Source organism: Hippocampus guttulatus, chromosome 4 (assembly GCF_054856545.1).
Source record: "Hippocampus guttulatus isolate MCC_2025c chromosome 4, RoL_Hgut_1.0, whole genome shotgun sequence".
Classification (NCBI taxonomy): Eukaryota; Metazoa; Chordata; class Actinopteri; order Syngnathiformes; family Syngnathidae; genus Hippocampus; species Hippocampus guttulatus.
In genome coordinates, this window is record NC_141264.1 from 24577691 (window position 1) to 24601521 (window position 23831).

The 23831-nt window shown below is 43.2% G+C and overlaps 1 protein-coding gene and 1 long non-coding RNA gene across 3 annotated transcripts in view; one reads left to right on the forward strand and one right to left on the reverse strand.

The window, feature by feature from the left end:
• fbln1 (fibulin 1) overlaps positions 1 to 19445 on the reverse strand; it is a 31846-nt gene extending 12401 nt beyond the window's left edge. The window contains exons 1-15 of one of the 2 annotated variants that reach the window (XM_086109474.1): positions 19124 to 19439; positions 13445 to 13553; positions 11296 to 11425; positions 10480 to 10639; positions 9699 to 9761; positions 9519 to 9605; positions 8812 to 8949; positions 8592 to 8729; positions 8295 to 8438; positions 8006 to 8131; positions 7795 to 7920; positions 7018 to 7137; positions 6786 to 6917; positions 6539 to 6662; positions 415 to 560 (exon numbers count right to left, since the gene is read on the reverse strand). In XM_086109474.1, coding sequence (XP_085965600.1) covers positions 415 to 560; positions 6539 to 6662; positions 6786 to 6917; positions 7018 to 7137; positions 7795 to 7920; positions 8006 to 8131; positions 8295 to 8438; positions 8592 to 8729; positions 8812 to 8949; positions 9519 to 9605; positions 9699 to 9761; positions 10480 to 10639; positions 11296 to 11425; positions 13445 to 13553; positions 19124 to 19178 — 1798 coding nt within the window. In that variant the 5' untranslated portion in view covers positions 19179 to 19439. Of the gene's footprint in view, positions 1 to 414; positions 561 to 4057; positions 5619 to 6538; positions 6663 to 6785; positions 6918 to 7017; positions 7138 to 7794; positions 7921 to 8005; positions 8132 to 8294; positions 8439 to 8591; positions 8730 to 8811; positions 8950 to 9518; positions 9606 to 9698; positions 9762 to 10479; positions 10640 to 11295; positions 11426 to 13444; positions 13554 to 19123 lie in introns of those variants that run through there. The other variant, XM_086109475.1, reaches the window with a different exon arrangement.
• Positions 16178 to 19170, forward strand: LOC147206860 (uncharacterized). Its single transcript, XR_015100735.1, has 3 exons — positions 16178 to 16245; positions 16836 to 16923; positions 19100 to 19170. It is a non-coding gene; the product is annotated as an uncharacterized LOC147206860 (long non-coding RNA).
• Positions 19446 to 23831: the final 4386 nt, after the last annotated feature.

The window sequence follows — 23831 nt, forward strand, 5'->3', positions numbered from 1 at the left end:
AGACTAAAATACTTTTTAAATGAGCCCCAAACAAATGACATTTTGCTATCATTATAGTTTTAAGTTAGTTTTATAACTGCAAGATGTAAATGAAATATTTTTTCAATTAAAGTTTTTTTCCATTAGTTTTTGTTAATAATAGAGTTCATGCGATGGGATAGTCTTTTATTTTGTTCTTTCCCCCATTTCAGTCACGGCTAGTCGGTCTTCTGCCCGCCGGATGCGGTAAAAAAAAACAAAAAACAAACCTGACTTGTATTTTTGAGCTTTAGTCGAGTGTTTTCACATTTTTAGTTCACCCATTTTTATTTCTTTTTAAACAGTGAAAAATCAGCTGTTAAATGATGTTCAGCCGTATCGCTCGGTGTGCTGCGAGCCTTCAATCCGAGGATTAAAAGTCGGAGCAGTTTGTACCTTCGGGCCTCGTAAACTCTCTGAAGGTGGGCAGAGAGATGAAGGTGTGGGACACCGAGTGCGTGTCATCCAGGATGCAGGCAACGTCATTGGGCTGGCAGGACTTGATGCATCGTATGGGGTCGGAACGTTCGAGCCGTGACGATCTGGAGGACAAAACAAACATAAACCAAAACACACACACACACACACACACATACATCTAAAGTCAAACCATTTGGAATTCAACCACAATTTGGCTCTAAAGTAACACAAAAAGCCAAGCAAGGTACATGAGACCTCAGCTCAGTGAGCATCTGAAGCACTGGTCTCAAATTCAAGGTCCGCTGAGCAGATCCCCATCATCTTGTGTGGTCGTTTTTTTTTTTTGGACATATTTTTACACCTCTGGCAGTCAGCGATAGTAGAATGTTAGTTATTTAACCGTGTCAGTTTATCTTCGTTTTGTATTTCCATCGCGTCCCGAAATGCGTTCTGTTTGACATTAGTTCCCTTGTACAGACTTCCTCCCAATGAGTAAATTCTAATGAGGTTACTTGAAACTGCATCAAATATGAGAAAAAAAACCCACATTCAAATCTGCCTGATTACAAAAGAAAACAAAAAAGGCTCATGCAGGATATACACCCTTAAACTCGTAGACACACATGCGGCTGTCGATGTACTCGAGCGGGAGATGAATGATGACAGTCACGAAGAATGGTCCACAAGAATATTTGGAATCTTGGGGGCATCCCCGGATTCACATCCCTATAATCTCTCGGGGGAAAATTTATGGGCCAAGGGAGTGTTTCGAAAGCCTCCCAAATTGTGACAGACAACTCCCCGGCCTCTCTCCAAACGCAGCTCTCATCCTATTATTTAAAGGTTTGTTTATTGCACAACCTAATCAGTGACAGGTCGGATTGGGATGGAACACCCCAAAGCTAATGCCACCTGAAGTAGTGCTGGTGATATCTTTGTTGTTGGGGAATGCATATTGAAACGGAGCCAAAATGTTTTGATTTATCTTTTTTCATAGTCATTTGAAAAACTTTTATGTTCATTGCGTAGTACTACAGTTGGAGACAATGTGGCAATGTGTTCCCGATGTCACTGATGTTACATAGAACAATCCTGTTCCGCCAAGCTAGTATCCGTTCAAAACGTGCCAATGCATACCATTTCCACTCAGTGAATGACATGAACATTTTTACCGCGTTTGAGGCGAGTTGTATGTATACACGGTTGTCATACGAGGAAAAGTACTCAGTCTAAGTCTCAGTCGGAAAAAGGCGAGCCGCTGATGCTCACGCTAATGTTCGTCAAAGCATAAAGTGTGGTCTCAACTACATCTAATTTTATATTTCGCTTTAGCGCGTTTAGTTTGTATGTATTTTGCTATCTTGTTCTCAAGATTATATCATGACATTCATCCTGGTGTGCTCTTAACATGGTGAACTAGCAGCTAGCTAGCTGCGTTAGCCCTCCATTCACTCGGACAAATTAAGGTGTTTGCTGTGAATTTCATTAACTCGACTGGGACTAGCGCCACTGAAATAGCCTGTTTTTGTATAGTAGGTAGAATAATATAAAATATTGATATTGTCATGATTTGTGATTACGGTGGCAGCATGGTGGTCAAGAGCTTAGCATTTCTGCCTCACACGTGTGGTTTGGCGAGTTTGCACTTTCTCCCCGTGCTTGCGTGGCTTCTATCCATGTACCATAGCTTCCGTACATATTCGAAAATCATGCCGGTTAGGTTCGTAGAGCATTGTACTATATATATTTTTTTTTTGCTTTTGTCAAACTCAAAAGTTTGAGGTGTTGGACCTTGTGTGTAACACTGCATGTTGGCTTATGAAAACAACCAATAGGTGCAGTTAAAGCTTGGTCCGTGAACGTGTAATTCTCCTTAGGGAACCTATGGCTTGTTAGTTTAGGCCAATTCAGGTTGGTCTGGACTGGGTCGGGCTGCTTTTTCATGGCGAATTTGACGTAAAAGCCCCCGGACAAGACAGCCAGCCACCAGCGGGCAGGGGCTTGTAATTAGCAATTAGCGGCCGCTTCCAAGTTTCGCTCTAGCCCGGGCCAAACCCACAAAATGTTCTCCTGTTTTTTACACCAGCACGGCCTGAGCTACAGCGAGACCCGAGCGGGCCTCTCTGGAGGATGGGGTGGAAGCTCTTTTGAGGTGGCAAGATGACTTGATGAGAAGAAAGTGAAGGATGAACCGCCCTTTTACGTACGCACGGTCAAAGCTGGGCTAGCGGGCTAAATACCGCGTCTTTTTCACGACTTGACATCTGTTTGTCCGCATGCGGATGCTCACATGCTTTTGTATGAGTGAGCCTGTGTTCCCGCTTTTTTACGTGGAAACTCCCCCAATACTTGCAGACCAGAAAGAAAAACAAGACTTTCTTGGATGGAACCGCTCTGGTCAAGCCTCTGGCCTTTTTTTATTATTTTTGGTAATTATTATTTATAGCTGGTAAGTTGATAATGTCCCAACACAAACACGGCGGGGCATCATTCATTTGGTGTGCGACGATGTTGCTGGACCGCAAATTGTCCAGATCCCAGAGTCCTATAACTCAAAAGTCAAAGCGGAAGCCATAAAAAAAAATAAAAATGTCCAGTGCACCACTAGGTTCTTATTTTAAGGATATCCCCCGCTCCTGTTCGGAAACAAGGACATGATGCGTGACAGCATCTGAATTTACACTTTTTGTAAGCCACGTTAACTGTCGATGTCGTGTTTGACTTTAGCAGACACTTTTTAGACATCAAAACGACATCTCACTCAGGCTCATTTCGCCCATAGTTTAACTATGGGCGAAACTATTGCCAATGTCCAAAGCCGCATGACTTGACTGACGAGGCATGGGACCTTTTTCAGGAGATGACGCTCTGCTTATTATTTGTTTTGTTTTTTTGTCTTGATTTGTGAGCAAACAAATGAGTTTAGAGCACAAGATGGTGGCCGCAAACATCACACCAAGCAGCATTTTGGCAGATGGTGAACAATTCTTCAAAAAAAGAAGCTTCAAGTTGTTCAATGCCACTCCCAGTTTAATTTTTCTGTGAAGCTAAATGTAAAGATAATGTCATGCTGTGTCTTCAATCAAACAAAACACGTTTTTTTACAAAAGCTAACGCACAAGGCAAAACGCATGGTGGTGGACTAATAAACTAGCAATGTAGTTATAACCCTTTCAGCAGTGGCTGTCGGAATACAAACATACTCATAGGCAAATGTACTTTTGTCCAAGCGGTAACAAACTATTTTTTATTCTATTTATTTTTTCGATATTTGAGGACAGACTGATAATGTATACTATTGTGTTAGCTCATCCCACTAGCCGCTATCTACCGTCCATTGTACTTGTCATTTTTGATCACAAGGTAGTTTTTGGATGAATATTTTTAAGCTATCAATTACATGTTAAACTTGTGTGACTGTTAAAAATGTGTCATGTGTATTACCAACACTCAATTGGCAGCTTAGCGAGTTGTTTTGTTTTCAGGACGTTCACTTATGCTTACAGTACATGCTTGAAGAACACTTTTTTTTTTACATGATGAGTGATGATGTCTTGTCATTTTACCTCGGCGCTTCACTTAGCTGTGTTGAATTTAATCCGACGTCACCACAAAGCACTTTACTTGCCTTATTTCTGTTTTATTAAAAAAGGGGAGGGGGGGTGCTCAGCCAACACATACAGCATCAAGTATGATCAATCATCAGACTTTTAACACGCAACCCACACTCTGTTTTTCACTCAACAGCGCCAACCGCTTTTAGGATTTTACCCTGACCTAGTGCGCCACCTAGCTGCTTCTTTGGTGCCCTTCTTCCAGTGACATGATGCATTCAAGTGGTTGATTTTAAAAGGACGCCACCATGTGGATCGACGACATCTTGCGGCAAGTGGTGAGTTACCGTCACTCGATTAAAAACCAAAGTACTGTATGACCTCAAATACACTTGGACACTCTGTTAAGACAACGATCCAATGAGGTGCACTGCAAGAGCTATTTTATATCCAGATTTGCCTTTACAAAGAAAATAATGCTCAGTTTTGATTGATATTTTGGTGATGAAACTGAACAATTCCAAATAAAAAATTAAAGGGAAAAAATCATACCCTAAGGGGAACAGTTGTTCAATAATGGGAGTATTAGTAGTTTTTTTTCTGCTTTTGTTAAGAATTTACCCACTCCCAAAAAATAAGTAAAAAAATTCCTCAAAACTGCAATTTTCTCTCATCATGTTTTGACTTTGTTCTCGTAAAATTACAACTCGATTTTCATACAATGCTTTATTTTGTTAAAAGCAAGCAGTTCATTCTTGGAAAATTATAACTTTTGTAAACTTTTTCTCTTTATCGAAAGACGTTGTTCCCCAAAAATTCTGACTTTGAAAATGTAACCTTTTGATTGTCTTTTTACAACTCTGTCATAAAATGAAGACGTTATCCTCGTAAAATGACAACTTCATTCTGGTAAGTGTGCCAACTACCCGCAAAATATCATTAATTTATTCTTTAAATTTTTCTATGAACAGTTGATCTTCATTCTTCCAACTTTTTTTCTCAGAAAACTGCGGTTTTATTCTTGTAAGATTAAAAAAAAATTCCGGCAAACTACAACCATTTCTTAAAATTGAGACTTTTTTTTTTTGGTTTTGGTTTTAAATATCATACCCCATTCTGTCTGTCATATTCCGGCTTTATACGACTTCTCGTCCAAGTGATATAGTATTCATATTCTAGGAACATGACTTCATTCTCCGACTACTGGGCACTAAAGATAAGACTTCACGAGCGAGCCGCGGTTCTCATTCGAGCAGAGGGTCGTAAACGACTCGGGGCTCGTCCTCGGTGACGAACACCAGCACTTTGGCCAGGTACGTGCTGAGCGTGCCGTAGCGACGCAGTCCCAGCTCCACGGACAACTCAAAGTCCCGCGGGCTGTCGAAGAGCCGCGCCACGGACATGACGCCGCCGCCGGCGACTTGCTCCGCCTTGAAGAAGCCGCCCTCGTTACCCGAGGTGATGGCGATGCCGATGTCGTCGCCCGGCACCATGTGGGAGGGGCCCATGCGGAAGATGTTGGTGAAGACAGGGATGTTGGTGGGGAAGGTGAGGTGGTAGTAGGTTATTCTCAGCGGCATGGCCAGGCACTCGACAGACTCATTGCAAAGCAAGCGTTCACATCGACTGCGGAGAGAGACAGGTGGGATAGGGTTGGTGGGAAGGGGGTGGGGGGTGTCACAGGGAAGGTTTGAACAAAACAAGCAGAGGGAAAGAGAGAGACCATGTGAATTCAATGTGCCGTGCATGGCATGCAGTGAGGGGCAGCCTCGCGCCGCAGAGGGGCTCATGGTGGGCTCATGCAGGCTTCTTATGGTGAAAACAGGCTCAACTAGAACATTTTAGGAAGCTCTTAATTTGTGTCAGTTTTCATTGAGCCGTCCTAAGACATGCTGCTTGCCTTGAAGCTCACTGCACTTTTTAAAAAATAATTTTAAAACAAAGATGTCTATTGATTAAAAGGGGGGGGGAACGTCAACATGCTGAAAGCTGTTTAATAAACATGCTTAAAGGCTCTTCAATTATATGATTCCAAATTTGGTCATGAATATTTTCTTTTTTTTTTTTTTTACTGTAAACGAACATCGACTCCTAATCAGTTGTCAGACGGCAGTGGTGACACACATGCCCCGCCTCCCGCCATGGGATTAATACATACAGTATATATATATATATTTTTTTTTAAATCTTTTTTGAAGGCCAGCCAGTGAGGAATATACACGTGTTTAGCCAGCAGACAAGGAGCCACACCGGACCCATTGGCTGAGTAAAATGCGTCGTTTTCAGTGCGCCATTTCCTACACGTCATTTTCGTCACCGGTCGACACGAAATATAAAACAGCTAAATTTTAGAGGGGCTGATACACTTAATCACCAGTGCGTCATCTCGTCTAGTCGTGAGTGGCCTTTTTCTCAACAACAACAAAAAAGTTACCCACTGCAGCTTTCAACCTCATTCATGTACAGTCAAATGCTAAACGTCATCAGTTCAACCTTAAAGTGATAAACTGTCCTAGAAGAACGAATTTCCAAATTTTTACACTTACGTTTCCCCAACCTTGCGGTAGTTGCTCGGACAATCAAAGGACAGGCAACGGAATCCACCCTGCACATTGAAGCAACTCTGGTTCTCTGCGCACATGTGCGTCCCTGCCACACATTCATCAATATCTAGAAGGAAAAAAATATATATATATATATATATTAAAATATGAATGCGTAGCGCCCATGAACTCGTTGGCATGGTCCTCGGGGAACATGGAGGTGTGATACTCAGTGTTTATTTGAATTGACCTTGGCAGCTGCGTCCATTGGGTGCTAAGGTGTAGCCGCTAACGGGGCAGGAACAATGGAAGCTTCCGGGCGTGTTGTGGCAACGGTAGGAGCAGATGTGCCCCCCAGTAGGCAGGGCGCATTCGTCTATGTCTATGAGCAAAAAAAAAAAACAAACACAAGAGGGAATCTTTGGAATGTTTCAAATGCTTTGAGACGGCAGATGTTGCTTTGCGCAGATACGTTTTTTTACCTTCGCACGTCACGCCGTCTGTGTCGCTGAGCTGGTAACCGCGGCGACAGTAGCACTGATACGAGCCGTACACGTTGGCGCATTCTTGGCTGCACGGGTTACTCTCGCACTCGTTTAAATCTACACAAACAAAGATGCCAACGTTCATATTGAGGTGTGTGGAGAAAATACAAAATGGCCTACATGTGGTGGCAGTTTGTCTTCATTCATATCGAATCAATATGAAAATTGGTAACCCTATTAACGCATAGAACAACGGTTTAAAAATATCGACAAAATGATGAAAATAATGGGGGAGGAGAAAGAATGTGTAGACTATCATATTAAATTGGGGAGCATGCAGTTAAAAAAAAAAAAAAAAACACTTTTTGTCATGCATTGTAAAACTGTGTGTATGACCTGACAGTAGAATATTATTAAAATGATCTTTTGAAGAATCATCCTTCTCTGGACCCAATTTATACCTCAAATATTTTTTTTTTGTAATTATTTTTTTGTAAACTCCGTGCCGTGTCAAGAAATAGCCTATCAAAGGCTGGACAGACAGAGACATTCTTTTGCAACTTTGTGATACATTCCAGAAAAAACTGTTTTCATTTCACATTTACAATCCAAACTTGTATTTCCATAACACATTAAAAAAAATGTTTTATGTGTTCTCACAATTGTGTCTCAAGTCTTAAAGGTAACTCGGCTTGAATAACGGAAAGTAATAAAGCCTAGCCTGGTCCGCTCATTAGCCTTGATAACCGAGGATCAATAAATAGCTCCGACTACCATCACAGTTCCTGTTATCCCTGGACAGCTTGAAGCCAGTGGTGCAGCTGCACTTAAAGGACCCCGGCGTGTTGTCACACTTGTGTGCACAGAGGCGTCCGGGGAAGTGCCTGCATTCGTTCAGATCTACAACAGAACACGTGTAGAGAATAGCGGTCATGTGCGCCATTGGCTGACGTCATCCTGCCCCCGTCTTCTCTTCCAGCATTACCTTCACACAGGCGACTGATGCTGTTGAAGTTGTAGCCGTTGTCGCACTGGCAGTGGTAGGAACCCATTGTGTTGATGCAGCCGTGACCCGCGCACACCGTTTCGGGACCTTTGCACTCATCAATGTCTTAGATATAGAAAACGACATGTCAGAGCACCCTAGGGTGAGGCAATATAACCTTGAAAGAAAATCTCAGATTTTTATGGGGGTTTACTCCCCATTGGCAGTTCCACGCTTGTGGACAACTCTAGTACATTGTTAATTACAGACAGCGCAGTAAGGCTCATACCAACGCAGCGTGTGCCGTCGTCATTGAGGTGGTAGCCCCTTCCGCAGTTGACGGAGTTCCTCTGGCACGTATACGAGCCCACTGTGTTGATGCATAGCTGCCCCCTTTGGCACGGGCCCGTCTGGCTCACACATTCATTGATATCTGCCAAGTAGACACACACATGACACGACCAAAAAAAGTTACGGTCATTTTCGGTTAACTATGATCACACCAGGAATCACAATCCCATCCAAATTGGTTGCTCAACTGTCTTGTGATTAGTATTTGCGTCATTCATTTGAATTTAACACTCACCAATGCAGTTTCCCAGTGCATCCTGAATAAAACCAGCACCGCATTTGACCTTGGGGAGACAACGGAATGACCCCTGGGTGTTTTGGCATTCAAGCTCTCGGCCGCAGTTATGGATGTTGGTCTCGCACTCGTCAATGTCTGAAGAGATAAATGTTTAGTACAAACGACCACATGCGCAAAAGAATAAATAAACTAAAATAACCCCGTGTGCATGACGGACCTTTGCAGTTGTTCGCGTCCGTCAGTTCATAGCCGGTTCCGCAGCTGACCTCTCGCTGGCAGCGGAACGAACCCTCGGTGTTGATGCAGCGCTCGCCCAATCGGCAGTTGCTGGCGCCCAGCAAACACTCGTTGATGTCTGTGCGATTACAGGAGGAGGAACTTGAAAAAGACAAAAAATACCGTTGCAGGATGGACACCATGCAAACTAAAACAAAATCAAAACGTTTTTGTTTTTTTTTGCAGTTCAGCAATTGCAAATTCGTTTCGATAGCTGATTTCTGGGTGAACCTTTCTTAACCTATTTGCTGAAAACTCACCTATTTGCTGTTTTTGTGGTGACAATAAAGCCATGCCTGATATTTAAAAAAAAAAACATCTTGCTTTGGCGCCACTGCTGGCATCTTGACACTTATGTTGAGCTGAGTGGAGGAGCTTCACTTGTTTTGTTGTCGTAACGATGCCTTTGCTGATTTCACCATGATAAATAAAGGAAATGATGATGAGTCAGGCCATTGCTTCGTCTAATATACTAAAGTTCTTTGCTGCCATCTTGTGCATTACAGAACAGTTACTCGCAGATATTCGCGATTCCCGGCAGGGCTCAGCCCCTCTGCCCCCGCTAAAAGCAAGAGTTCACTGTCATCAAATATCTTCAGACGATCTTGACAAGTGTGACCCAGTACTTTTATCCATCAAGTTTCTTACCCTCACAGTTCTCTCCATCCGGCTTCAGTTTGTAGCCTTTGAAGCAACCGCAGGTATCATTACTCACACAATTATGAGCGCATTTACCTGGAAAAAAAAAATATTGAAAACATATTTGGTGATAGTCCATCAGTCTATCCGGTTATAAAAAAAAAAAATAGGGAAATGGTTTTACCGCACCATTACACTCATCACTTAATACTGAGTTGCCTCCGGTGTCCGGTGTTCCGTCTTTGTTTGGCACTGTGAGAGATGAAGCGTTTTTAGTGAGTACCTTTTTGGAAGCCCTTTTGTCGAGCTAAATGTGCAGCTTTTCCCAGCTGCAAAAATCTAAACAAACAAGTTGAACTGTTGCGGCTGTATGAAGCGTTTTAGATCAGCTTTGCTATGTGCATTGCTGCAAAATAATCACCTTATGATCAACAAGCAGTGAAAAAGTAAGATGGACCCCAATTGTGGTCATTTTTATTGGAAAAAAAACGTCTTCAATGAAGACCCTCAAAAATAGAAGGCATCCCTTTCATTGGACCAAAACCAAAAAAAATGTGCCTCATAATACTGAAATGTACTTTTTTTTTTTTTAACTGTTTGAGGAACCCACAGCAGTCCGACTACGAAACGTCTTCCAACTGCAAAAATGGAATGACATCGAGACATAATTCATGTCAAGACTATTCTACTATTACTTTTCGTTGGGCTGCAATTCATATCTATGCTTAAGATGTCAAATTAACCGTATCAACAATAGCATGTACTTCGCCATATTATTGAGAATAATTTAGAATAACCATTCCCAAACAAGATGGAAGCTCCTGCATCAAGTACCTCACAGCAATGACCCTTTGCAGCCACTAGAGAGCAGTGTAGAACCATGTCTCCTATCCATCGATACCAATCTTCGATCTGCAACATTCTTTGTTACTTCCCACCACCGAGTGACATGCATTTTCATTGTACTCACGTTCGGTCTGTCCTGCGGGCGCCGTCTGATTGTCGGGCACTCCATCCACGCAGCAGGCACGGTACACCAGGCCGCACTGGTAGCCTAAAGACAGGCTGTGGTCACAAGGAAGACCCTGCTCCTGGCCCGTCTTCCCCAGGAGGCAGCAGTCGCAGCACATCTGATACACACACACACACAACAGGCACACCCATGCATGTTCAAGACCGATAGACTCCAGACATTGGAGAGGGGAAAAAAAGTATCTTCTTTAGCGAATGGGAAAACTGCTTCCCATTTTATTTGTGCTTTGTCAGACAGGCAGCCGTCCATCAGTCACATGAGAGGAACATAAACCGACTGGCGGACAGTCAAAGGTTATTAAATTGAGATGAGTTGAGATCATTCGTTCTGAGGGGAAGCTCAATCCATGAGTCAGTCGCAGTCTGGTCATTAGGCCTTGGGTGTATTTTATTAATTGTTTTGGTATATAGTGCCGTGGTGACCCACATTGTCTGCATTCAGATCCGGGGCTTCAGAGGGGACTTTAGGAACCGAATCCCCCAATAGCACCACTTTCACATATGCGTTGGGTTATTGCAATTTGGGCAGCAGATTGTGTTGGACTCTGGAGATTCTACCGTAGGGCACCTCATAACAAAATAATTGGAGTAGAGTAAAAAAAAAAAAAAAAAGGTTGAGGTTTCTTTGATGCTCACTGAACAAGTTTCGGCGATATACTAATGTCATGCGTGACGGCAGGTCAGGCATTTCCCCTCCGTATGCCATTGTGTCTTTTCATATTGGCGCTCACTTGGAAAGCTAAATTGCACAGACCTTGGTGGTCTTGGTCTCGCAGGTGTTGGAGAACAAGGAATCACATGCTCCTTGCTCTTTGGCCACGGTAATGCCGGTGGTGCACATGTTGTCTTCGAGCACTGCAACGCAGCATTGCTCTTGCACCGTCCTGTCGGAATGGAGACAGCGTCGTATCAATGAAAAAAAATGTAATCTGCTCACTCCAAAAGTCATCGACATAAACATGTTTTATTTTTCTTTAAATCCTTCCCTGAATCCATCTCTGCAAGTCCTTACTCATCCGTCTTATGAACAGCAAACGCAAGCAAAACCACTTCCACACAAACATTGTTTGTTCCTGCGAGTCATTGGACGGGGTGACTAACAGTTTCCAGCACATAAAAGATTGGCGTCAGTCACATCACTTGAGTGAAAGCGGTAACATGATTGGAGAAACTTTCCATGGAATTTAACAGCAATATATGGGGAAATTGTACATTGTAGCGGTGGCTGATGGGTAAAATCCATCGAAACTTCCCAGCGGGTGGCACTTAATGGAAGTTGACCACCTTTTTTGCAGCCGACTAGTGTAACTGTTAGCATATTTTCAAACTGTTTTTTGATACTCTATAATCACATACGGCGGTACCTCTACTTACAAAGTTTATTGGTTCTGGAAGAAATTTCTTAATCAGAAAACTTTGTAAGTTGAGACACGTTTTCCATGTAAATGCCCTAATCCGTTCCAAGCATCCCCCAAATTCAGACATACATGTTTTATAAAGCAGAAAAATGCATCAAAATATGTAGCAAATACATGTTACAATTAGATGATTGCACAATGAATGAGAATTGTGCATCATGTTGAAACCAAAGAATAGAGTAAAGAATAAAAATGATGGTCATTTAACGAGTGACTGCGTACTCGACGCATCTACACATAGACACATGGCCAATGGGATGCGCGGATGATGCTCGGTAGCAGCCAATGGCAGAGCAGCTATAAGTATGTTGCGTTCAGGAAACTCAGAGCTGCGAGTGGCGGCCCATGTACTGTATTTTTACCTTTCGTAACTTGAAGTTTCTTTCATAACAAGAGGCAATATTTTTCTGTTGAGGCGTTTCGTAACTTGAAAATTTCGCATGAAGAGACGTTCGTAAGTAGAGGTGCCACTGTACACATTTACTACAATGTAGGGATCGACAGCGCTTCATTAAATAGTCAATCAGGGGTTGCATAAGCTTCCTGCATGCTGTCTGTAGAGGACTGTAAATGAAAAAAAAAAAGACCCCACATGCCAATTGTATTAGCTGCCTTCATTTTTGTCTCAGAAGCTAAGAGGAAGACCAAAGAGGAGATTTGTGGGGGATGTGGTGTGGGAAGACGGAGCAAAAGATGCCGTGACCCCCTGAATAGGGTTAAGTCGAAATGGAAAGAAACAAGAGTGCTTTTAACTTCACGGACACAGTTTGTCTTCCAACGAGTTCCTTGCAAACATGGCTTTGGGGAGGAGGTGTGGTGTGAAGGAATGTCCTGTAAATATCTTGGGCAAGTGTGCCATTAATTTTGTTTAAATACCGCCAGTGTCAAAATTCTTTCTTTCTCCCTCAACAAACTACTGTATCAGATTGTCTCCGTGTGATCGGTGACCTGCGCTTGTGCATCTCTGTGGGCTTTTACAAGAAAAGGAGCTGAACCGCCCCCACGCCCGTCTCCTCCCTCGACGTGCTCTTACCAGAAGCCCCCCCCCCGCCCCCCCTCACATGTGCAGCCTTTTTCGGGCACAACAATGTGTCCTCACCCTCTCTTCACCTCTGAGTTCCTGTTACTCCATCGTCTGTCCACGTTGGGTTTCACCTCCAAGGTATTTCCTGAAGCTGTAATCACCCCCCCCCCACCCCCACCCCTTCATCCTTCTCTCCTATTATAGTGCCTCAAAAGCGACCTCTGCCCCTTTCATCCCGTGCTATAATTTGGACAAATTTTCAGATCGCTTAAGGTGGCGAGTCCTTCTCAGGTTACGAGCAGACGCGTGATTAACTCATCACGATTAGCCTGCAGGGAGGAGGCAATGCGGCTGCAGCTTTATGAAAAGAAAAGCAAAGCACTTTGAATTTGAAAGCCAGCAGACGCGTCTCCCAGGATAAGATCAGATGGGAAAGGGGGAGCAGTGGAACTCAGTTTTACCTGCACGTCTGGGACTCGGAGATGAGCGGCAGGGTGGAACAGCCTTGGTTATCGTTGCCGCGGTTTTGGCCGTCTTTGCAGCAGTCCTCTATCGAGATCTGCGGCACTCCTGCACACGAGAACAGACAGACTTTTTTTTTGTGTCAGTCTGAGTTGGATTGGGCCTAGTTTAGCTCACATTGCAGTCGTCACTCTGTGACCGAAACACTCATCTTAAAGTTAACAACGAGTCAAGTTATATTTTAGAATGCAAACGCTATGTAGCTGTGATTGTCGTCGACGGCGCAGCATTTTGATTGTCGTGCAGGACTCCTTGTGGCATTTTGGCTCCGATCACGGCCAAATTTTAAATCCGTTATGCAGCATCTGCGTGCACGTGTCTGCAAAAATACCAAGGCAAAGTCTAACCTGCCCCCACTTGGATTTAGACTGCATCGAGACTTTCATTGGGCACAAGAATGGAGTCTGATATCTTTTTGTCCCTTACATCCATGCGACGGCAAAGATAAAACAATACCTTAAAACATTGACTGGAAAGTTAGTACCTGTTTTATGAAGAGACCAGTATGAGCCTTGAACAAATTAATTCATTTATTTTATGTCCTATGGAGATTTATTACATTTTTTATTTGCAATTGGAACACATTCCCCACTCCAGATATCTGGCTGCTTATTTACAATAAGCAGCCAGTTAATCAATCATCTTCCTTGGGGAGCCTTAAGGGCAAGTGTTGGAAGAAAATTGCACCAGGATGGGTTATTGTATTTTATTTTATTTTATTTTATTTTATTTCTGAGCTGCTATGGTCATCCCGCACTTTGGTCGACAATCATCCATCGCGATCGTTCTCATGCCGGCGGTTTGCATAATTGCGTAAGTGTGTCGAGCTGCTCTGCCAAAAACTATTCCGCGTTTTGGCAGACTGACTCGACATACTCCTCCTGTCTGCTGCTTTTAACACTGACCAGTGCACCAAAGTGCAAAACAATAAGCCCCCCTCCACCCCCCCCCCATCCCTAGAGCGCCCCCAAAAATGTGTTGCTCTCTAATGTGAAAGAAAGAGCTGTTGCGACGGTGCTTGCTTGCACGTGTCGAAATACAAGGAATGGGGCTTGTGAAATCCGCTCTGAAAGAGTTCATCTGTTGGGAGACGTGCCGATGAGTGCTTTATGATCTCTGGTCACAGATAATAATAAGTTGGGTCAGGCAGGGAGGACGTCAAGTGTCTGGAAGAGCGGCACTCTTGTTTTGGTGGATATGAAACATTGTCTCGAGGAGGGGGCAGGCTAGATTTGTGTGTGTGTGTGTGTGTGTGTGTGTGTGTGTGTGTGTGTGTGTGTGTGTGTGTGTGTGTGTGTGTGTGTGTGTGTGCGCGCGTGTGTGTGTGTGTGTGTGTGTGCGCGCGCGTGTGTGTGTGTGTGTGTGTGTGTGCGCGCGTGTGTGTGTGTGTGTGCGCGTGTGTGTGTGTGTGTGTGCATCCTCCAAAATGAGCTCAGCTTTTAACAATTGTTATATCGTGCTGAGCTTGAGCTCGATTGGGCCTAAAAAGAATGAGAATGATTCAGCTTTACAAATACGAGTGGAGCCCCACTATTAGCAATTCGCACCTCCGTTTTTTTTTTGTTTTTTTTTCTATCGAGCCTAACATTCAAACATTCCCTGAAAAACTCAAACTTCGACGTCTGCACCACGAGGCGTTTATTCAGGTATTTTGCTTTCATACATTTTTTGGGACATTCACCCAGTAGTTCCCAGCAAACATGGAAGCAGGGAGCAAGGGCGACTGTACGACATCGACGTGCAGGAGCTCCTCCAGCTCTGTGGCCGAAGCCGATATGATGACGTCATGAACAAGCGTTATCACGATGGGTCAGTCCAGATTTAATCTATCCTATAAGACAAATTTATACCGTCTACTACAAACACCGCCAGCCACTTTGGTGATAATCTTTTCAAAAGATGACGCAAGATGTTGAAAGGTGGCCGCTAACGGCTACCCGGTCAATGGAAAGGCACAGCGAAAGATAAAAACTTGTCACTATCGGTTGGGCTCCAGATATATTTGTTTTTTTTTTTTTTTGTTCCAATATGGTTCTTTCAACATTTTGGGTTGCCGACCCCTGGCCTATAGGGACCCCAGGGAGTGTGTGGAAACATTTCGAGCCCTTTGACCTCTCACCTTGTCATTCAGTGCTTAACATCAAGCTTTTACTCTGCCAACAGCGACTTTAGCGTCCAATAAATGTCACGCGGAGCACTAAAAGCCAACCAAAACATGACATTAGCAAGCCGAACAATGAGCTGCAACGCACCCGTAAAAGCGCTTTCAATCCACTGTTTACCAGGCCGTGCGCTTCCTTTGAAATTTGTTCTCTTTCGCTTTTTCGGTTTGTTGTTGCAAGCGCACTGTTAAAACTTCACAGCGCATGCTAGCTGCTTTGCGAGCATTGCACAGCTGAAGGTTGAGCTTGTAGACGAGAGGTCATAGCCCCCCCAAGTAGCAGCCCCGCAGGCCTGTGAACAAAATGCTGTAGCTCACGAACGATGCGACATTGTGATTTCCTCGCAGCGTTGTAGAAGTCATCGCTTGATATTATAAACAGTTGTGGCGTTTTGTAGCAGGAAAGTCTTTCATCTTGATATTGATCTGTTTCCTCCCTTGTTAAATAATTGTTGACTACTGTCAGAAATCAATAATAACATCAAACTAAAGGAAATTTTGTCATTTCACAGGTGTACATCAAACCGGTAGCCCTTCGCATGAACCAGCACCAAAGAAGTTGCTATCCGTTTCCCAAAGGTTGGTGACCCCAGTTGCCAGACTATTTCCTCAACTTAATTGAGCCAAGGCACTTCGATGAATTGACAAAATCTCACAGCACACTTTTCCTCTGTTATTTTCTGAAAAACGATTTCCTGTCATGTTGTTGCATCAATAGGCAATAGCAAATATTTAAGCTAGCTGTCTCGTTTTATTGGATAGTTAAATCATGTTGCAATGCGCAGGTCAATACTAGAACAGCATTTAATTGTTCTGCCTGTCAATATATGTCACTGGCGTAGATAAATGAACAAAGATGCATTCATGTTTCATCAAAGAAATAATCATGTAAGACCACGAAATGAATTTCTTTTGCTTCCGCGGAGCTTTATTGATAAGTGCCCACCACCAACAACAAATGCGTTAAAGAGGCAATGTGCCTCCTATGATGAAATGTTTTACATTCATACGTTTCATAATTTCCATGTTTGGCACATCCCATTTGACTCTCTCCAGCAAACGAAAACCTTACAGCAGACCAAAAAAAAAAAGGTTGATGAACAAAGGTAGTGTAGTAGCAATTCCAAGCTGAACTATCAAATGGTAATTAAAATGATTTGCATTCACAGTTGACATCCAAGGAGGAGGGGCTTCCATTATGCTGACTACTAGAAGAAGAAGAAAGTAATCCAATTATCTTTCCCACCAGGGGCCACTGTAAGTGTTTTCCAAATTATCGTCATAGTTGGCATTCCAAGACCACCGCTGTCTCGGATGCTTAAAACCCCAAATTGAAAGAACAGAAGTGGCTCTTTTTTTTTTTTTAAACAAGAACGAAGCAAAGCAGACGCGGCGCTGTTGTGATGTATTGTCTGCTGATTTCCATCTTGGATCAGACGAGCGATGTGGGGGCCGTTCGCTTTCATTTTGGCATGACTCGACTTTGTCTAGACACCTCGTGTAAACAAGACTTAATGAGACCACTGCAGCACCAAAATCCAACACCGGGAGCCAGACGTTGCAAGCTATCGAGCCAGCCTTTCGGTTGGGGGGGTTGAAGAAGAACTGCTAATGTAAAACCGTTATTAAATAAGCTAACGATATTGACTTTACAGTAGACATGCTATTGTGTCAATCAGTTCTGCTTTGAGGTACATACATTGCACTTTGTCCTCTTTTGTGTGAAATGATCTGGCTCAGGCTTATTGCTACGTGACCTGCAGCAACATCGCCCCTCTGGAAAAATGACCTCCGCAAAAAGAAATTGGACGAGTGCGATCTAAAAATCTGAGTGAGACCACAAAAAGTGAAGCACGACATGACGAGGGGTGGCTGGATCTCGCTAAATGCAGTACGTGCCCATAGGTCATCTCTGTATCTTCATATAATTTGCGTTTAATGCATCAACCATCTATCTGCTTACCAGTACTCAGGATTTGACTAAATATTGATGTTGCAATATTTTTTTCAATAGCGTTTTCTGTCAACATACGAGGCATAGTTTTGGAATATCAACGCTGTGGCCTTTACATCTTTTTTTTTTTTTTTTTTTTTTTTTGACCAATCACATTTTGGTTTCACCAATCACGAACTCTTAGAGTGACATCAGCATTTTTTCCTCCTCTAATTGGTTGAGTTAAGTTTGTCCCTCTGATTGGTTGAGCCTGAAATACACAACAAAGATTGATTTGCAAGTGAGCACGCTGTTGGACATGATTAGAAATTCATTGTCAAGGCCCACTTTTCAAGAAAAAACACTGTTGCAAAAGAGGGCTTGTTTCATCCCAGTAATTATTTCTTGGCACACTTTCAGAGCAGTAGGTCTATGTATGAGAGCACCAGTTAGCTTACACGGGCAGGCATGAGCAAAGAAAGGTGGTTTGCTGCATCTGCATCAGCCTAGCTATTTTATTTACCTACTGTGCAATCTTAATCTAGCTCCAACTTGCAGCATTCAAAACATCCATTCATTTATCTCTTAGCCATTGCCTGCATGCTGCCGGACTAAAACAAGAAACTTGCAGTCCTCCAGTACCAACTTCACCGCTCAACTTGAATAGAATTGAATGTAAAAATCCTACAAGGCACTAAATGGTCAGCTTGACCTGAAGGAGCGTATGCTGCCCCGTCAAACCGCGAGAGCGCTCGTCTCACATTTCCTTGCGATTCCCGGAATACACACAGGCAGGACGGGGGGGGGGGGGGGCAGAAGCTGCAGGTATGTTGTGCTGTTGTAAAAGCCCAACCTGCTTGTTGGCCCCCACCGACTGTGAAAGTGGTCGCACGTGCGCGTTGCCGTGACGAACCTCCTGTATAAATCGCACCCCTTTGCGGAGACCGCTTGCCGAGATCGCGGCGGGAAGTATGTGTGAGCTTTCGCATCGTCGGCTGAGGCGTCCATGCCACACCAAGGCGCCTGGCCTTTGACTTGTTCAAACGTTCCTCAAGTGGAATCCATCACGAGTAACAGGATGCTCAATTCAGCCTACATACTAGTCGTGCATATTATACAAGGTGAAATTAACTCATTCACTCCCAAAGACGTTTTTAAACGTCTTTTCAGACTTGGTCTAGAATTGGCTGGTACTGAATGAGTTGAGAATACGAGGTGCACATGGCCGCACGCCCATCCCATCCGAAACACCTTCAATTAATATGTGGCAATAATAACGGTTTACCCAAAATGTAGATGAATGAAAGATGATGATCTAAAAGTCAGGGTATGTGACAAAATGTAGAGAGCAGATACAACATGAGGTGTTTAAACATTTTATCTGTCAGATTCGACACATGCAGTGATGCAAAAAAAAAAGCAAATGATGATTATATGATATGAATGGTGAAAATAAATCTTCAGGTAATTGACAACAAACTCTCATCGATTCCGCTTCAGATGGAAACTTGAAATGAAACTTACCTTGAACAAGGAGGACTCCCAGCACTGAAGTGAGCACAACAATCCACAGCCCCATGAGGTGAGAAGCAAAGATCCGCACACGTGATCTTCAATTGGTTCAAAATGTGAAGTTTAACTTTGAAAAAAAAATGTAAAAATAAATGCCGGTGCGCCTTTAAAAAAAATAATAATAATAATAAAGACTGACTGGCTCTGAAGAAGACAGCAAAGGAGTGATGCAGTGCAGCTTTGCCTGTCTGCAGGAGTGAGCCTCGACTAAATGACTGCGTGAACCGTCACGGCGGGCTGGACCCACACACCCACTCGACTCCTCTCTGCTCCACTTCAACCCTTATTCTGCTGCACCAGCTTGGCAACTGTGGCCTAACATTGCATTGCAGTGACTGCATGCATTCATGTGATAACATTAAGTGATTCGTGTGTACTCATTCTAATGTCATTATAGTCAACATGTGGGAGCTAGTTTGGAATTCTCAGTTAGTTGAGGCCCTTTTTTTTTTTTTTTAAATAATGAAAGGTGATGGTCAAATCCACACCGGATTTGATAGAATAGCTGTTGCGATATCTGGAAAACCCTTTTTGTTAATTTGCGTAGTGCTTGTACTGAGATGAAGGGGGGGGGGGGGGGGGGGGGATCAGGGCATAGCTTTGCTGCAAGCTCAATTTTGACAGGATTGTCAGAACTGAGCAAAAACAACATAACCAAAATGCTAAAATACCTCCTGATGAATGACTGAAAAGTCACCAGAAAAAATAAATACTGAAGTAAAGTACAGGTATCCAAAAGTCCACTTAAGGAAGTTGGAAGCTCATGTTACAGCTTCATCCTGGGCTCCCCCTACTGTTCTCAAACGCAACCTTTTTCAAGTTAAAGATTTACAAACAATAATCATCACTGATGCAAATACATATTTATGCAACAGCATGAATACAATTTAATTATCCCACTGGAGAAATTCAAACATTTTTGATTCTATGAATTACAAATGTGGCCATTACGTATTTACTTCGTAGCAAACATCTATTGTATTTATTTTAAAATATGTAAACACACGCACATGATTTAGTACTAGTTCTAGTACCAGGTCTATGATATATGGGTGACCACAGCTGGTCACTCATTGGTTGACCAAATTCATCATCATTCTGTAACATTTAAGATTACATAGCTTGAGCAAATGACAATAAACAAAAACACATACGAACTAGGGTCCGACCGATTAATACACTGGCTGATTTAATCGGCCGATTGTTAACTCACATTACCCACATAACACATTACACCAGAAGACAAAGATAACGACATTCAAACACTCCCTCTCCAAGCCCTGCCCACCCCAAAAAGGGCAAAAATCAGTCAATCAACTAGGGTTGGAAAGAAGAAGTTTTTTTTAAAATTTAATTCATTATCTATTTTTAAAGTGACTCGGATTCTTCATCGCATATCGGAATTTTATTCTGCTAAATTTTGGAATCGGCATCAGCCTCAAAATAGCCGTATCGATCGGGGCCTCATGCTAACATTAGTTTAGCCTGCTGTCGTCCCTTAGCTTTTGTTGATAAATGGTCCGTACACTGGTCCGTTTTCATGTTCTATTTGTTTGCCTCTCAAATAAAAGTCAGAATGACAAAAAAGTAAACACACATGCTAACATGAGCTTGCTTTACAGCAGCATCTTCGTGCGACACGCTAATTATTCCGCTCTCGCCACTTTGCTAACACGTTGCCTTTCCGACATTAGTCTCCTCCCCAATAAAAAAAATCGCAAAAATAAACAAAGACACTAAAATTATCTGTTGCTTTACCTAAGCCACAGTTTAGTTTATTACACAGAAGAATACACATACTGTACATGCTAACATTAGCTTATATTGCTGCTGCACCTTAGTTTTGGAATTTAAATACTGTACTCCTCACTGTCCACTTTGTTGCAGTGTTACTTTTTTCTTTTTCTTTTTCTTTTTTTCTTCAGTCTCTTCACAAAAAAAAAATACTAATAGCGACACAACAGTAGTAGCAGCAAGTAGTCGCCATGACCCTGCGGAGCGTCAGCTGTGCTCACTTTTCCTTCTTATTTACTCGACTTGAAATCCGCAGCTGGACACAAAGTAAATGTGGGACAGATGTAACACGCTGTCGGGCCAAGAGATGGTGAGTTGCTGTGCACATGCACTCGCACGTGCACACGAGGATCTGGAAGCAGAGGGGAGAATAATTGCTCGGCCGCATTTTAAACATTTTGTACCAACTACAGGCGCTCTGCAAATTCAATCAGCCAGCTCTGCCGGCTCTGGGAACTGTGACAGCGAGAGGCTGGGCGATCTTCTAATCACAGCCACATGTCTCTGCCGCCGCTCTCGAAATTTTTCACTCAGGGTTTGATAGCGGGACACTGCAAAACACGAAGGCAAGGCCGCGAGAATACCAGGGCCATAAACGCGCACATCCACATTTGTAGATCGTGACGTTCGACAGGTCACGTCTTAATCTAAATCTATTCTTATTCCTAAAAAATTAAATAAAACATCAGCCTGTCCTCCCAATAGGATGAGAACGTATTGATTAGTGTTGGCGTTTATAAATGAAGTACAGTAAATCTCCTGTAAGTAAGCGAAGCCCCCCCTCCCCCATAATGTTTACAATTGCCGTTATTATACATTTAAAGCAGGAGTGCCCAACTTTTTTTGACCCAGATCTACTTTTCCATCAGCCAACCCCCACTTGCCTTAGTTTTAAAAGAGTTGTAGATGGCGAGTGTGAGATGCCGGGGAATAGAATACTTTCCGTCACACTAACGGACTGCCTCCAAGTTGTGTTAACGAGCCTTCAGTACAACCGGGGTCGAGTTGCGTGCACCTCATTTGACGGCGGGCGGACGAGGTTTCTCATCGGCGCTGTAACGGCAATGTCAAATCATTCGTCTTCCCGGACAAACACGGCAATCACGGCCTGTTACGTTTCCCCAACCCAGTCACCATGAAGGGAACAACTCTCACAAAGCATTCCCAAAGGATCTGATGGACTTTGTGTGATCTCAACAACAAAGGCCATCCCGATAGCTAATCTTATCTTTTCCTCGAGAGGCTTTCGAGAGCTACACATCTGCCGTGTAAATGAGATGTAGCCCAGCATCAGGATCCCTCATCTGGGGCACCTTCTCGTGCCTGTTAGCTCGCAATCTAGCCTGAAATCAGCGGGGGGGGGTGCTGACCTCCGAGCTCCTGGCTGGAGGAAATTGGAGTGGCCGAGGTCACATTCAAACAGCGTCAATCTTGCCAGCGGGGGTGCGCCGCCACTGCTTTGAAGCTCAGCATAGCTTGTCTTGCCACGTCTGTGTCAGTCGGCCCCAAAAGCCCCCCGGTCATGTTGCACAAGCACTTGGACGAAGTTGTTAGAAAAGGGAACATGGCGTTAAGTTGCTGTTTACAAAGCAGACTTGGACGTAGAATGAACTTTTGTCAGATTTGGGATGTTTGGATAGCTGCTGTTATTGTTGCGAAGGGTCTCAAGTGTGGTCATCGTATTCCAATTCTTCTGATGAGAAAGGCTTGTCACAAATGTCCACCTTGAGTTTACGGCCGTGTCTTTCACCCGGAGACACTGCAACATTGGATCCAACATTTGTCCGCCTTTTTCACACAGTGGCATCATGCCAGAATATAATTGCCGTCGTTTATCAGCTCTCTGTGACAGAGCGCCAATTGCACAACGGGGCAGAAGAAGTGAGTTACAGGTGCGAAACTTCACATCCCTGTCTGGGCGTTGCGGAATAAACTGACGGAACCAAAGTGTTGCCATCATATGCCGACAAAGACTCATGAAACCATGATAAGTGCTGCCGGCCTGCCGCCATTTTCTTTCAAGCCCAGCAGTTGCCTCAGAACTCAATTGAGACAGCACAGATGTGCTTTGAAATACGAGTGAGCCGATATTGTGACCTGTCGTCATCTGGATGATTTATTTATTTATGTTTTTATTTTGCTTGACTTGCGAGCAAAAACTTACGAGCACCTTATAGTGTAAGAAAACTCAACTCTTGACACAACACAAAATAGGAAACGGGGGCGAACGGCTCGAATCTATGTTGCTGTGTTATAAACCTTTAAATCAACTGATAATCAAACTCAAAAAAGTTGAGCAACACATGTAGATGGGCAATACTCAAAAGTCATATATTCTTTATCCTCTGTGAAAAATGTTTAATATTACTGCCGTGGTGAGGAGCTGAGAGAGGAGCTGAGACCGTTTCCATGTACGTCCGTCTAATAAAAACAAGAACAACAGCAATATTAGTAACAAATCTGAACAATGAGGAACCGATTTTTGTTTATATATACAGTATATATATATATTTTTTAAACACTGTCAGCAAGGTAGTAGTTGACCATTGGGGACAGCCATGTTCAAGTTTTTCATACAGCTCTTGTGATGGCCTTTATTGGCTTGTACAGGTCTAACTCAAGTTTTATCAAATGCGTGGATAAGGCCTATCTCATTAAAATGAGCTTTAAAGCTTGACGAATCGTTGCCAGGGTTGTTGGATGTTAGTCTCTTGCTTCATACAGTTGTAACAGCTTGGTCCCATCTTTATTTATAGTGTCAAACAATGTTTTGGAACCACGTCAGCGTTATCCTCAGAACAAAAACACACCAAACTAGACTAAACAATCGTAATGGGGAGATGGGATCAAATAGGTCTCAGCAAGT